Source organism: Callospermophilus lateralis, chromosome 6, assembly GCF_048772815.1.
Source record: "Callospermophilus lateralis isolate mCalLat2 chromosome 6, mCalLat2.hap1, whole genome shotgun sequence".
Lineage (NCBI taxonomy): Eukaryota > Metazoa > Chordata > Mammalia > Rodentia > Sciuridae > Callospermophilus > Callospermophilus lateralis.
Window position 1 is genome coordinate 36,664,233 of NC_135310.1, and position 13,708 is coordinate 36,677,940.

At 35.6% G+C, this 13,708-nt stretch overlaps 1 protein-coding gene across 1 annotated transcript in view; it reads right to left on the reverse strand.

Annotated features, from left to right (window-relative positions):
- The window catches only part of Lama2 (laminin subunit alpha 2), a 566,319-nt gene that overhangs the window by 104,182 nt on the left and 448,429 nt on the right, over positions 1–13,708 (reverse strand). Inside the window, exons 36-39 of the mRNA XM_076858266.2 lie at positions 11,124–11,286; positions 10,000–10,210; positions 2,409–2,525; positions 1,567–1,730 (exon numbers count right to left, since the gene is read on the reverse strand). Of these exons, the coding sequence (XP_076714381.2) occupies positions 1,567–1,730; positions 2,409–2,525; positions 10,000–10,210; positions 11,124–11,286 (655 nt within the window). The remainder of the gene's footprint in view (positions 1–1,566; positions 1,731–2,408; positions 2,526–9,999; positions 10,211–11,123; positions 11,287–13,708) is intronic.

The following is a 13,708-nucleotide window of genomic DNA, read 5'->3' on the forward strand; positions in this document are numbered from 1 at the left end:
TGAGAAAAAAAAAAAAAAGAATAGCTTTACCCTAGATTAAGTAGAGAAAAGTGATGGGAGGGGAGAGGTTGGGGAAATAGGAAGGATAGTAGAATGAAACAGACATTATTATTACTGTGTGTATATATGTGACTGCATGGCCAATGTGATTCTGCAACCTGTACACTCAGAAAAATGAGAAATTATATCCCACCTGATTCAAATGTATGATATGTTAAGATCATTGTACTGTCATGTGTAATAAGTAAAACAAAAAATAAAAAAAGAACACATAAATAGATTATAATTTTAAAAGAAAGGGGGAACAAAGGAAAGGGAGTGGGGAGGGAAATAGGAAGGACAGTAGAATTAATCAGACATAACTTTCCTATCCTTTTATTTAAATATAAGACCAGGGTAACTCTACATCATATGGGACCACAAAAATAGGACCCTAAATAAAAATAAATTATACTCCATGTATGTATAATATACCAAAATACATTCTACTGTCATGTATATCTAAAAAGAATAAATAATTTAAAAATACAGAAATAACTAATAAAGATAAAAGAAAATATTGATATATTTTCTAAAAAAAAAATCTTTTGGGGGTAGGTGCATTTCCAGGGGAGAATGAAAAAAATCTCAGAAGTTTAAATGGCTTGCTTCAAGTCACATGACAGACATATCCCTAATGAGGAATCTGGACTTGAAACTTGGGTTGGCTGACTCCTGGCTCACTTTTCTATCTACAACCCTTTACCGTAAATTGGCAAAAAAAAAAAAAAAAAAGTTGTATATATTTTTTTTTTAAAAATTACAGTGTCCAGCATTTTCAAACAATAGTATTTTCCTTTGTAACAATAAGTTCTAAGTATGGAAACATATCCTTGTGTATGGTATATATTAAATATATGGTATACATTAAATAATTTTTTTGGAAAATTATTTGGGGGGCCAATAGCTCTTGTATTTATTTTGTCAATCCTAAAGTGTTGGTGAAGTATGTTAGTTACACCTGGAAGGCTGTTTGCAAGTTAAAAACACTCTTTTCTTCTGCCCTTTTCTCCCTGAATCATGCAACAATCCCCCTTATAGCAAGCTGTTATTTCGCAGGGTATGTAGGATCTTCCTGGAATTCCTATGAGCAAGAAAGAGGCTATGTATAGGGTTCCATTTCAAAAGGCACCTTTTAACAATAATTTTTTTTATTCTATTATGAATATAAAACTAAATTTTGAAGCAGAAAATGTTAATATATTATTATTATTTAAAATGCTAATAAGGCAACTGCTGTGCTTTCTAATAAAGAACAAAAAGTAATATTCTAAGTGTAGCCTAAGGCCATGTTCACTTCCTAATAAGTCAGACATGAATCCACTTTTAACTTGGACTTTTGATGCTTTTCCAGTAGAGCTTTGCCTACACTCTTCTAATTAGGATGTTCCATAGAAAGGCCATGTAGCTCTTTTGTTCATAATTGTAGAAATCAAGATTTGAAAATGATTCTCTATCATTTCTGCTTGTCAAAACTTTTGGATAAGTGTCACAGTACATTGGCATTTCTAACAACAAATGACATACCCATCAAGTACAGCAGATGAGTCATTCAATTGAGCCGCGTGTCTCTCAGCCTGGGACACCTTCTCAGCAAGCTTCCTGTCCTTTATTTCTTGGGAGAGGTCATCTATTTTATCTTTAAGTTCCTCAGACATTGGTGGCAATTTAGTCTGAATGTCTTCAACATACTAATATGCAGAGAGGAGAGAATGCATTTTAATCAAGTGAATCCAAGCCTCCTTGAATTTACTAATTTTTCCAAGAGACATAATTATACACACTTAATTTTTAATGAAACTTTAAAATGTACTAGCTTAGTCAAAAGAGGAAAAAAGCTATTATTTAATAAAAATATTAGAAACTTTATGATGCCAATTTACACCAAGAAGAATACACCTTTTAAAAAATGTTTTTCATTGGAATAAATGCATAAATGACAGTTATTAGGATCTTTTAGACATTTGCATTTTTATTACTATATATTACTGTGTAATGCATTAGACAGTATGTTAAAAGTCTGTTTGTAGATTTACTTTGTTCTTTTAACTAGTGCTATATAATACTGAAGCAGATTTTAAAGGCTGCCCTAGGAACAAGGAATGGCCCACATTTCACTGTGGGGGAAAAAAAATAGAAACACAAGTTGTGTGATGACATAAGCTTCCATATCTATTAGGAGATAAAGCTCTAACTGTTAACAATAGGTGGTATGATCATAGTAGAACAATACAAAAATAATTTTCCCTCCTTGAGAAAATAAATGTCAGTATCTGCTTATATCACTAAGATATCTCCTTGTTTCCCATTTATGAGAGGCTGCACCATAATCATCTCTCTTTTAACTTTGGATTTTATCAAATACTCACTTCTATGACTGAGCCGATTTCATCTGCAAGTCGTTTGGCTTCATCAAGTATGTCATTGCCTTCTTTTAAAGTGTTCTCAATTTGTCGTTTGCCACTTTGAACTGCCTCCTTCTTTTCCTATAGTATGGGAAGAACAAGACATCAAAATACCATTTGGTTAAAACCCTATCCAGCTCTGCACCCCTGTCTCTCCTGAGTTGTCTGAACAAAAGCTTCACGAACAAAGTACATCGTGTTGACAACGTGGCTAGATGAGAATGATACAAGCTACCTAGCTAGTCCTCTGAAAGTCTTTCTATTTAGAGCCTGTAAGTAATTTCTCCTTCCCATTTGAGGAAGGCATCCAAGCGAAGAAAAGAAATGAGATAGTAGTAGCTGAGGAATTAAAATTATTTTAAAAGCAAGATGGAACATCCATATTTAACAACATTGTAAGTGCTAAATATGAACTACTGAATATGTGATAGTACACCAAATCACATTGGAATGACACATTGAATTCCAGAGCTATGTACACATGAGTTCTTTGTAAGCATAAGCATAAGCAGATTTATTCTATGGGAATTCTGTAAAATTCAAAGAAGGGAGCTTTAAAAGAGATCTTAGGGGCAATGTTATTCAAGAAGAGAAACTATCACCTGGAAGGATAAACCTAATGGACTGTTTCATAAGAAGAGAACAGACTCTAACTTTTCTTGGGAACTTACAGCTTGTCTCAAAACTACATGAAACTCATTCCTGGTTTAGAAGAGGAAAATCAATGAGAGAAAAATACTGCCATTTCTCCAGCTCAAGCATATCTTTGCTTACACCATTTAAAAAAAAAATACTTCTGGCTCATTCATTTTCTTCCAATCACCATTTTACATTTAGGTTTAGCTGCATCAATTAAAATTGCAAGCATGGCCATTTATATTTTTATATAAATAATACTAGTATTTTACATGTATTGCAATATCAATATGTGTCAGGCAGTTTACAAGGCTTTCCCATTGAATTTCAACTCTCTGTGTCCTGTGCTTATCTTTTAAATGAGTGGAAAATTGAACAAGTTAGGTGCTATTTTCTGAATATTTTTGTTCCCCCTAAGTCTATAGATGAAAATCTTAATCTCCAAGGTGTTTGTATCAGGAGGTTGGGCCTTTGGGAGGAGATTAGGTCATAAGGCAGAAAACATAAAGGTGGGATAAATGCTCTTACAGATGAGACCCAAGGGAGGTTGTTAACCCTTCTATCTGTGAAAATACAGTGGAAAGACCATTTGTGAGCTAGAAAGTAAGCTCTCTCCAGACACTAATCTATCAGCACCTCAATCTTTGATTTCCAGAAGTCCAGAAAAATGGACTATGAGGAATAAATATGAGAACTATGAGGAATACATTTCTTTTGTTTATGAACCACTTGGATTTTGGTATTTTGTTATAGCATCCCAAGTGGACTAAGACATTAAGTGATTTATTTAAGGTCATGCAGTTCAGTTAGTATAGTGTAAATAAATTTGAATATTGATCTATTGAATGATAGATAGATCCTGGGTTATGGGTAAAGAAAGAACTCTCTCTCCTATCACATAAATCACATTTCTTATTTGCACTGGGTTAGTGCTGACTTCATACCCTCCTTTCCTAGTGTCTTCCTAACACTTCAATATGGTACCCAGTACATATATCTAGCTGCCTCTGAGCCTTTGCCTTTGCACTTCTCTCTCTTGTGTACTGTTATCAAGTTCTCTGGTATACTTCTTCCCTCCATTTTCTGCTTATGGTCACTTTGCAACCACCTATCTAAAATAGCATGCATCCTTCTTCCAATAATTTTATACAGATTAGGGCACAATGATTAAAAGATGAATTCAAGGAAAAGACTGCTGGAATGGAATTCTAGTTCTGAATGCTATGAAACCTTAAGCCTCATGTAAAATATTTAGTCCTTTGCTACACATTTACTAGTAGCCTGGGCATCACCAGGAAGCTTATTAGAAATGCATAATCTCAATACCTTCTGGGGAACTACTGACTCGGAATCTGCATTTTAAGGAGAACCCCAAGTGATTGACATACTTAGTAAAATCTGGGAAGACTTGGCTTAAAACACTGTTTAGCACAGAGTGACACTATGTAATTGTTAACCATTGTAGTAATTACTTTATTTCAATATTCTTCCTAGCACTCACTAAGCTGAATCACATACAATAGGGTGACCATAAACCACAGAAACGTAGATGATTATTTTAGTTTTTATGCAGAACAAAACCAGCTTGATTACTTCTGGGGTTTCTAAAAGCATAGGTTATTTAATGAACATCAGAGATAGAACTGTATCATAGATACTTATGCTGGGACTGATGAGAAGGCACAGCCTCCTGAGCTGCACATTGCAGATTAAGGATGACACACTGGAAGTGTCACACAATATCACAGATCATATATATCCATAAACCCATGTACTACATATCATCCCACATTTCAAAACTCTATGGCCATATCTCATGCTTGTTTATCAGTTTAGTGACTATCTCCCTCACTATTACAAGTCCTATAAGCAAAGTCTTATGTATCACTATCTCTAGTAGTTAGATGAACTTCCTCAATAAATGGTTTCAGTTGAATAAATGAAAATGAGACATGAAACTTTGCCAGTGACATTTGCTTTTTCAACTACTCTCATCTCTGGCTAATTCAGGGTAAGTTTTGATTTTTCACCCCCTCTTCATAGATAACAAATGCAGGGGCAGTCCTTACATCCCTGATTTCCACTCATCTTTTCTTCTAAAAGTCTGACATTTGCTACATGTCTTCAGTTTTTAACTTATCTAAAGTTCTACCATGTGCAGAAAATCAAGAATCTTTTTTTTTTTTTTGGTCACAACAGTGCTTGTTTGTATTAGTGAGTCAAGGTAATTTAAAGTGCTGTACCAATGTAGGGAGATGAATATCTCCACATGTGGGTTAAATGAAGAGCTGTACCCATTTTGGCTTTAGTAAATTATGAGTTTCTTTTGTAAAACTCTAGTTGAGCAACTTTAAAGAGCCAATTGTCCCATGAAGATCAAAATATGTTCTTTATCATACTAAGACAGAAATAATCCTGTAGAGGTTAAAGAGATTTTAGATGTGGCTAGTTTTCAAATTAGACATTGATAGAATCTAGCTTTGAAACAAAGAAAGAGAGAGATCTGGAGCTCCCACATATTGATGAAAGTATAGAGATCAACATTTATTTTTCTTTGCTTTACAAAATTTTATTCACTGGGAAAAAAAAAAAATGTTTTGCTTTAGTGCCAGGAGCTGCTTTAGACTCTGATGATAGAGTCAGAAAGAAGACATGTTCTTCGTGGCTTATCTGGAGGTGTGGTACAGTTTGAACCTACATGCTCCCAAAGACCATGTGTTGAAGGCTTGTTCACCAGGCTTTGGAACCTTTGGAGGTGAAGCCTGAGAAAGGGAGTATGATCATTGCAAGCATGACTTTGTAGGGGATATTGGGACCCTAGTTCCCCTCCCCCGCCTCTCTCTCTCTTTCTGCTTCCTGGTTGCCATGAAGAATAACTTCTCCATTATACACTCTCTGCCATAATATTTTACCTCATCAAAAACCTAAAAACAACTGAGCCCACCAACCAGGGATTGAAACCTCTGAAACTTAGAGCCAAGAAAAACTTAGAAGTTGTTTAATTCAGGTATTTTGTCACAGCAGTAGAAAGCTAACACAGGAAGGAGAAAATAAATGAGTGAATTAATATATCCTTTTAAGTAATGAAAAAAAATGAATGCCAAAAAATAAACAAAAAGAATAAATGGACAGAGAATTATGTAGGATATAAAATACTTAAGATAAGAAATGGAGTCTTTAAGGAAGAAAAAGGACTATCCAAGTATTGAGAGAATCATTCTTCAGTATGCCATGAACATAATTATTAAATCATTGTTTGAATGTCAAGGTTGATTATATTCTTATTTTTAACTTCTTATACTAATTAGATCTTAATTCCTTCCAGAGTTTTGCAAGTTGAACACTAGCCCCCTGTCTTCCGTTGTTGTAGGGGGTAGATTTTTCAGGAACCAACAAATGCTACCTTCCTGTCTTACCTTTTAGGTAGCAACTTACTCTTTTCTTTCTTTGCAATCTCTTCTTCAGCAAGGTTATGACAGATGGTTCAATACACATTCCTTTGCTTCACTCTTCTGCTCATCTCATCTCTTTCTGCCCATCAGTCCCTGCAGTTTTCTCTCCATCACCAGAAATGCCCTTCTAACCCTGTCACCTCTAGTAGTCTGCATTCAAAGTTTTCTATGTTCAGGCTCCAAATGCCATTTCCAGACCCATCTTCTGTTGCAGACTTTTATGTGGCTTATGAATGAGCTGCACTGCTGCACTTGACATTTCTCAGATCACCTTACACTTTCAGAGCTCCAAGTTTGTGCTCATGCTGTTTTCTCCTTTCTTTTAATTTTTTTTTTTTTTTTTTTTTTTGGTATGGTGCCATAATTTTTGGAGCTCTTTTACTGACTCAGTCAGTATTAATCACAATATTACACATAGTAAGAGAATAAAATGTATAAATTTTTCAGGAGCTTCTAAGTTTTAAGAGGCCAGGAACCATTCCTATTCAACCTCAAATACCCTGGTTACCAACAGCAGCTTGATGAGGCAGACATTTAAGTATTACCTAACCCACTTTCCTAGCATAAACTCGCACTGTTTCAATACAAAGCCAATTCTCCAGTTTATGTGAACCCTTCACAAATTTCCCCAATGTGATTTTAAGCCATGACTCCATGTTTCCGTTTTCAGAATAAAAATCCCATCCCTCTGGCTTAGTCTTGCAATGCAATCTCCTGCACCTCCAGCTCTGGTGGCTGCCTATCTTTGGAGGCTGTCTACACATTCACTCCCATTCAGGTTTCATTCCAATTCTATCAAACCACCGAATTTTTTCTCAAATGTCCAACCTTTCTTTCTTCATGCCTTGGCTCATGCTTTTTCCTATTTCTGTAAGGCTTTCCCCCTTTTTATTTCTACTAAGTTAGGCACAAGTATCAGAACCTCTCTGAAGCCCCTTGAGAACCTGGGGACATCTGAGGCTCCCTTTGCTCACCTCCATGATCTCTGCTTTAGTGTATAAGTGGTTTGCTTGTGTGTATCTCCCACTAGACGGTTATCAAAGATGGCGTTTATTCTTTATATCTGGGTTCTCAAACTTAAGGCTGCATCTGATTCACTGAAGGGATTTTTTAAAACAGGTTGCTGGACCCCCCACCCCATTCCTCAAAATTTCTGAGTTGATAGCACGAATTAATAATGGCATGAGAAATCACATATTTGACCCATTTCTAGCTGATGTTGATACTATTACTCTGAGGACCACATCATGGTGACTGAGAGCTGTTACAATAAATTTTGTGGTCAGCATATTTCCTGAATATAGTAAGGGGCTTGATAAAAGTTTTTTTTTTATTGGTACATAATATTTATACATAATAGTAGGTTTCATTGTGGCATATTTGTACATGCACATAACAATGAATTTCAATTAATAAAAGTTTTTAATAATAAACAAATGCATGCCTACCACTTTAAAATAAATACAAACCATCCAAGTTGGCTTTTAATTATATCATCTTCATTGAAGACACTAACACAATGGAGGTTTATTTTAAAAATAGCTCACTATTTAACCCAATGAGTACAGTGCATCCACTGTTCCCAAGCCTGGATGAGCATCAAATAAACCCAGTGAATTTTAGGATATGGACATTGGGCCACACACAAGAGCAGACTAACCAGATTCCTAATTGGAGTGTATGGACTTTCCAGGTGATGTTTTTAGGTAGCTTGGCAAAATCTTTGGTAGACACAAGCAACCTTAAATAATTTGTACTTTATTCATGTTAATTTAGTAAACATCTATTTTATCTGATAAGTGTTTAAACAAGCCTTTATTTAATAGTGGCATATAAAACAAAAGACAGAAAGGATGACGTAGAATTTCAGTACTGACTACATAAGCTACAGGAGTCTCTTGGGGTACCCAAGAATAATGGCTCTTAGTTTTAAACATCACTAAAAGCCTCTGCAAAGGGAGGAAGGAAAAGGGAGGAAGAGCTGAAAGCACCATTTATATGCCACTATAACTCTTCTTGAAATACTTCTCGAATGCTTATCAGGCTCTCCACACAGGTCATTTTAATTTCTTCAACTGTAGCCATAAAATGGAGAGGTGCCCCTCTGAGTAAGTTGCACCACTGGTGTGTCACCAAGCAGGATGAGTCATGCTGGAGCCTCTGATAGGACGGCAGCCTGGGCTCCAGCCTCTCCAGATGGTGCTTTTTCTTGAATATTGCTAGCTTGTCAGTGTACTACAAATTGGTTAAGATTAGACACATCAATTATAAAAAAGTGAGCCTTCTCTGTCTTCTACAAGAATGACAAAGCTACACCTTAGAGGAGGGACCCATAAATTGCTTTTTTAAAAATTTAGTTCATCCTTTTACTTCTTAACACAAAGGGACATTAGTGAATTTTTTTTTAAAATCCAGGCTCATTAATTTAATCGTCACTGGCATTCAACAAGCATTTTTTTGAGAGCATATGCTATGCCAGAGTGTTGTTTTATCCTTGAAGATGGAATTCCATGATAGTAGAGATGGAATGCTGCTGCTGTTCAGATCTATGGGTGTCAAATACTTCAAAATCAGCTAAGATTGGTTTGTCTCTGTGAAGAAAGTTGTTTACCAAACACAGGATTGTGCCATCCTATGTACTGAATTTAGTTGTAGGGAAAGTGATTAATCATGTTAAGAGAAAGAAGAAATTTTTAAAAATAAAAAGAAAGAAAACAATGGAAGAATCTGTTTTAGTTCTAGAACAAGACACATTTTGAGAAAGCCTCTGCAAAGGGGCTGCCTGGAATTTCTAGATCTCTTTGAGAGAAAGGTGGGGAAATAACCCAGAATTGATCTGCTCCTGTCAGTCCCTTTAAAAGTATTGTTTGCATGGAACACAGTGCAAATAAAAAGGGAATCCAGGATTTTCTCCAGCTTTGGTTTCTCAGTGAGCTATTGCTCATGTGCACAGATTGGTGAACTGCAAAATCATATGGCATTGGGATTTTAAAATACTCTAGGTATAATGCACTCATGGAAGAGTCAGCGATCTGATGCTCAGAGATATAAATTGACTGGTACAATCTTACAGTTAGTGGCACTCATTATTGAGATCCAAGTCCCCTAACTCCCAGGAAAGAGCTTCTTCACTGAATTATACTGTCTTTAAAAACATTCCATAGCCTAAGTTATTTGAATTTTAATTGGTTCAATGAAAAATAGTCATTAAGGACTCTCACTCTCTTTTTCTCTCCAACACGTACATACATACATTCATACACACACACACACACACACACACACACACACACAGAGAGAGAGAGAGAGAGAGAGAGAGAGAGAGAGAGAGAGAGAGATCATTTTCTCTTCTGCTTAGTAGTCTCTGTTCAGAGTTGTCATTCTTTATGGTCGTAAATGTGTATCAACTTGACTGTTCCACCCTACTCCCCATCCCCGAGAGACTATTGAAAGTGCCTAACACTCACCTCTAAAGCAGACATGATTTTTTGGTTGGCAGCAGACAAGCGATTTGCTTCTCTGGTTTTATTTGTGGCTTCTCTCAGCAGGTCCCAAGCATCATCAACTTTGTTCTTGTGGTCAGCCAGTTTCTCCCTGAGATCCTTCTCCAATTGTTCATTTTTGCCTCTGGACTCTCCAAATAGCTTGTTTACTTTCTTCAAAAGGCCTTCTGCAGCTCTGTAACCACCCAGCCCAAGCACAGACAATAATGTCACTGCCTCAGGACTTATTGGTATTAAACTGTGTTACCAAGAGATGCTAATATAAAAAAAGCGTGAAACGTAAGCATGTGAGGCAGATTCAGTCTGTACTAAATCCAATTGAAATCTGGCCCCTGAAAGTGGCACATAGTTTATAATTTAAAACAGAAAGAAAAAAATCCCAACTTCAAAATTCATTAGTAAGATATTATTTTCATTTGGTGGGGTTCTCATGTAATTCACAGAACATGACTAATGAAATGAGTTCTATGATTTACTTCACATAACAGCAACAAAAAACCCCACCCCTGTCACCAAAATGGAACATTTTCTCTATAACGGGAATATACTGGATGAATATTGACATATTTGCTTAGAAACTATGAACAGAACTCTATTTTTGTTATGCCAATGTAATATTATGATTTCAACCTACATTTCTTTTTCTTTCAACTGAGTGATCTGGGAATTGCATGAGTTTGACTTACCTGAATTTCCTGAACTAATAATGTATTTGGATGGTCTGGCTAAGACACAATTTTATTTATCCAAAAGTATTCTTATTAAAACAAAAATTTATTGATAGTTTAAAAGCCCCTAATACAGGCTATTAATAAAGAAAATCCATTAACCTAATTATAAAAAAGTCAATACCAGGAAAAAAATCATTTATTTGATTATTTATAAAAATAGGAAAAAAATGCTTTTAATTCACTTTAGAGCAAAGTAAGGTATAGCCTTAGTAACCAAATGAAAAATAAATAAATAGCAAACATTTCCACGTCAGAATAAAAATAATACTCTGCTTAAATGTGTGATGGAAATTTAGAAATCTATAAATAATTTTAAAAGCTCAGTTTACCAAATGAAGAAATAGAGGATCTACTCACACCAACTCATCTTCTGCAACTTCCTTTTGTTTATCCAGATTTTTCCTCCTCAGCTCTTTCATCATCTGATCTATCTCTTTCTGAAGCTCTTGTAAATTTCTCTCAGGGGCCTTGTCTTGAGTTCCTAGAGTTTCATTTAGTTTTATGGCTTTTTCATTTACAGCTGCAGGGGGTAAAACAAATTTTGCAAATTAGTAAACAAAAGTGTCACAAGCAAAAGTGGCATTCAACATCTGCTCCTTACCACCACCTCCAAGTGGAAAGTAATTTGCCAGAGGTGTTCCTGCTGGGAAAGAGAGAGGCAGTCATGTAACAAGTCACCAACAAAGAGGGATATGTGACATAATTCTTCATATTAGATTTCTTTTAGGGGACACAGGAATTAAAACACAGTTTCAAAACTCAAAAGGAAGGAATACTAACAAAGCAGTGGGTCAAATTCTCTTCCAAGAAAAAGTAAAAAATGAGATGTGCAGACTAGTTCTTGGAAGTGAAAACAAGAGATTTTCCTATTGCTGATAAAACTGTCATATTTAGTCTGTTTTAAAATACTGAATATAGAAATACTATCAGCGATGAGGTTTTTGAACATGAACGTGCCCTTTATTTTCCACAAGTACTCTTGTATTCGTTGTTATAAAGGAGTGAGGGAAGGAGCACTGGTCCTGGGACAAGGGTATAGATTAGACCTTGAAGATGCCTTCCAGCAGTAACATCCATCCTAGTAGTCCATGTTTATTATGCATTAAATGGAGCTTCAAGCTGTATTTGTTGGAATATTAGGATTCTCCAGGTACTTCAGGTATTCTACAAATAATGTCTATTCTGCCAAGAATCTGTTTTATAAGTTGGTGTTCTGGGCAAAATTTCATTTGGAAAAAGAATTCTTTGTCAAATAAAAGTTTAAAGAATTGGTGAATTGAAACATTTTACAGAGTTCTAACCATTAATTTTAGACTCAAGTTGCTTGAAAAGTGTTCTATTGAACATTAATTTGGTGAGCTGAAGGGAGATATTTTCTGAACTCTTTGTCTGCTGAATAGTTATTTCTACAATATTATATATGAAAAGCCATAGAATGGGGGTCTGGGTTGGCATATATATATATATATATATATATATAGTCAAGAGGGTATCTGAAGACTTCTTTAAACATAATAAATCCTGAGCATTCATTTCTGGAGAGATTTTTTCTGATTTACACTGGTCAAAGCTCCTGAGCAGATGCACATAGTCAGGAAAGTATACTAGCCAGAATGGGTAGTGAAATGGTGGGTTAGTTAGTACAGTGGATCTGAAATGTTGTTCCCCCATTGAGTAGCAGCAGCATCACATTGATACTTGTTAGACATGCATATTCTCAGGCCTTCCATGGACCTATTGAAATAGAAATCCTGAGAGTAGGGGACCAGTAATCTGGTGTTTTTTAACAAGTCCTAAAGGAGCTTCTGACACATGGTGGAGTGCAAGGAGTACTGGGTTAGTAGAAGAAATGAAGTTTCTTTTGTTTGTTTGTTTGTTTTGTTTTAATTAGTTTCAATCTTTAATCTATCCTTTCCCAAATGTACCTTTGTAATTTCCTTTTCATATAAATGTCTTTGGTAAGAAAATTGCTGCAGGCAACACCTTATTCCTATAGCCATTGCTATAGACATAAGGTTTATGTTTTTTTATTTTTTCAAATTCTTAGGTTGAAACCATGTCTGTTGTGATGGTAGATAAAGGTAAGACCTTTGAGAGTTGATTAAATCATGAGGGCAGGAAAGGGGTTGTGACCTCATACAATGGTTGCAGAGGACTCCTTTGACCCTGCCACCATGTGAGGTATAACAAGAAACTGCCCTTGGCAAATAAGAAAGGGGCTCCTCCCCAGACACTAGTTACGCCAGTGCCTTAATTTTGGATGTATCAGCTTTCTGAAAGATGAAAAAGATATTTAATTTGCTTTTAAGCCCACAAGTCTGTGATATATTTGTTCAAATGGTCAGAACATACTTAGATAGCAATAGATTAATTTGCAGAAAAATTTGAATCATGTGTTTTAAAGAATACTCCTAGGAACCACCCCTAGCCCTCTGGAAGAAATCATTGCTCAGGTGCTATATTCCTAGAAGTTAGTTAGGGTGAGCATTTCTAATAGTCATACTGAAATAGGTCAAAGAACCTTCCCAAGATTCTATCACATGCTCGAAGGATATCCCCCAGGCTATGTCATGTCTATTATGGGGCCACTGTGACCATGGACTGATTAACTGAAAGCTCTCTGGTCCAGTAGACCATATGGGAGACATACTAGAGGGCCAATGATTAAATGGGAGATATTTTATTCTTCTAAAATTTCAAGAAAGCAGAATCTGTCATAGATTTGGCTATACCTATGGGACAGCCTCATCCTTCAGTCTGAGCACATGCCTGTTGGCAAAGCTGATTTAAACCAATTGTGGCATATAAGTAACTACAGACATCATTTATATTTACTCTTTAAAATTGACAGTGATAAATCCCACTTCTTAATCTCTGAAAGCCATGTTTTTTCTTTATTAAATGAGTATATAAATGATAAAAATATTTCTTTGAAATTTGAT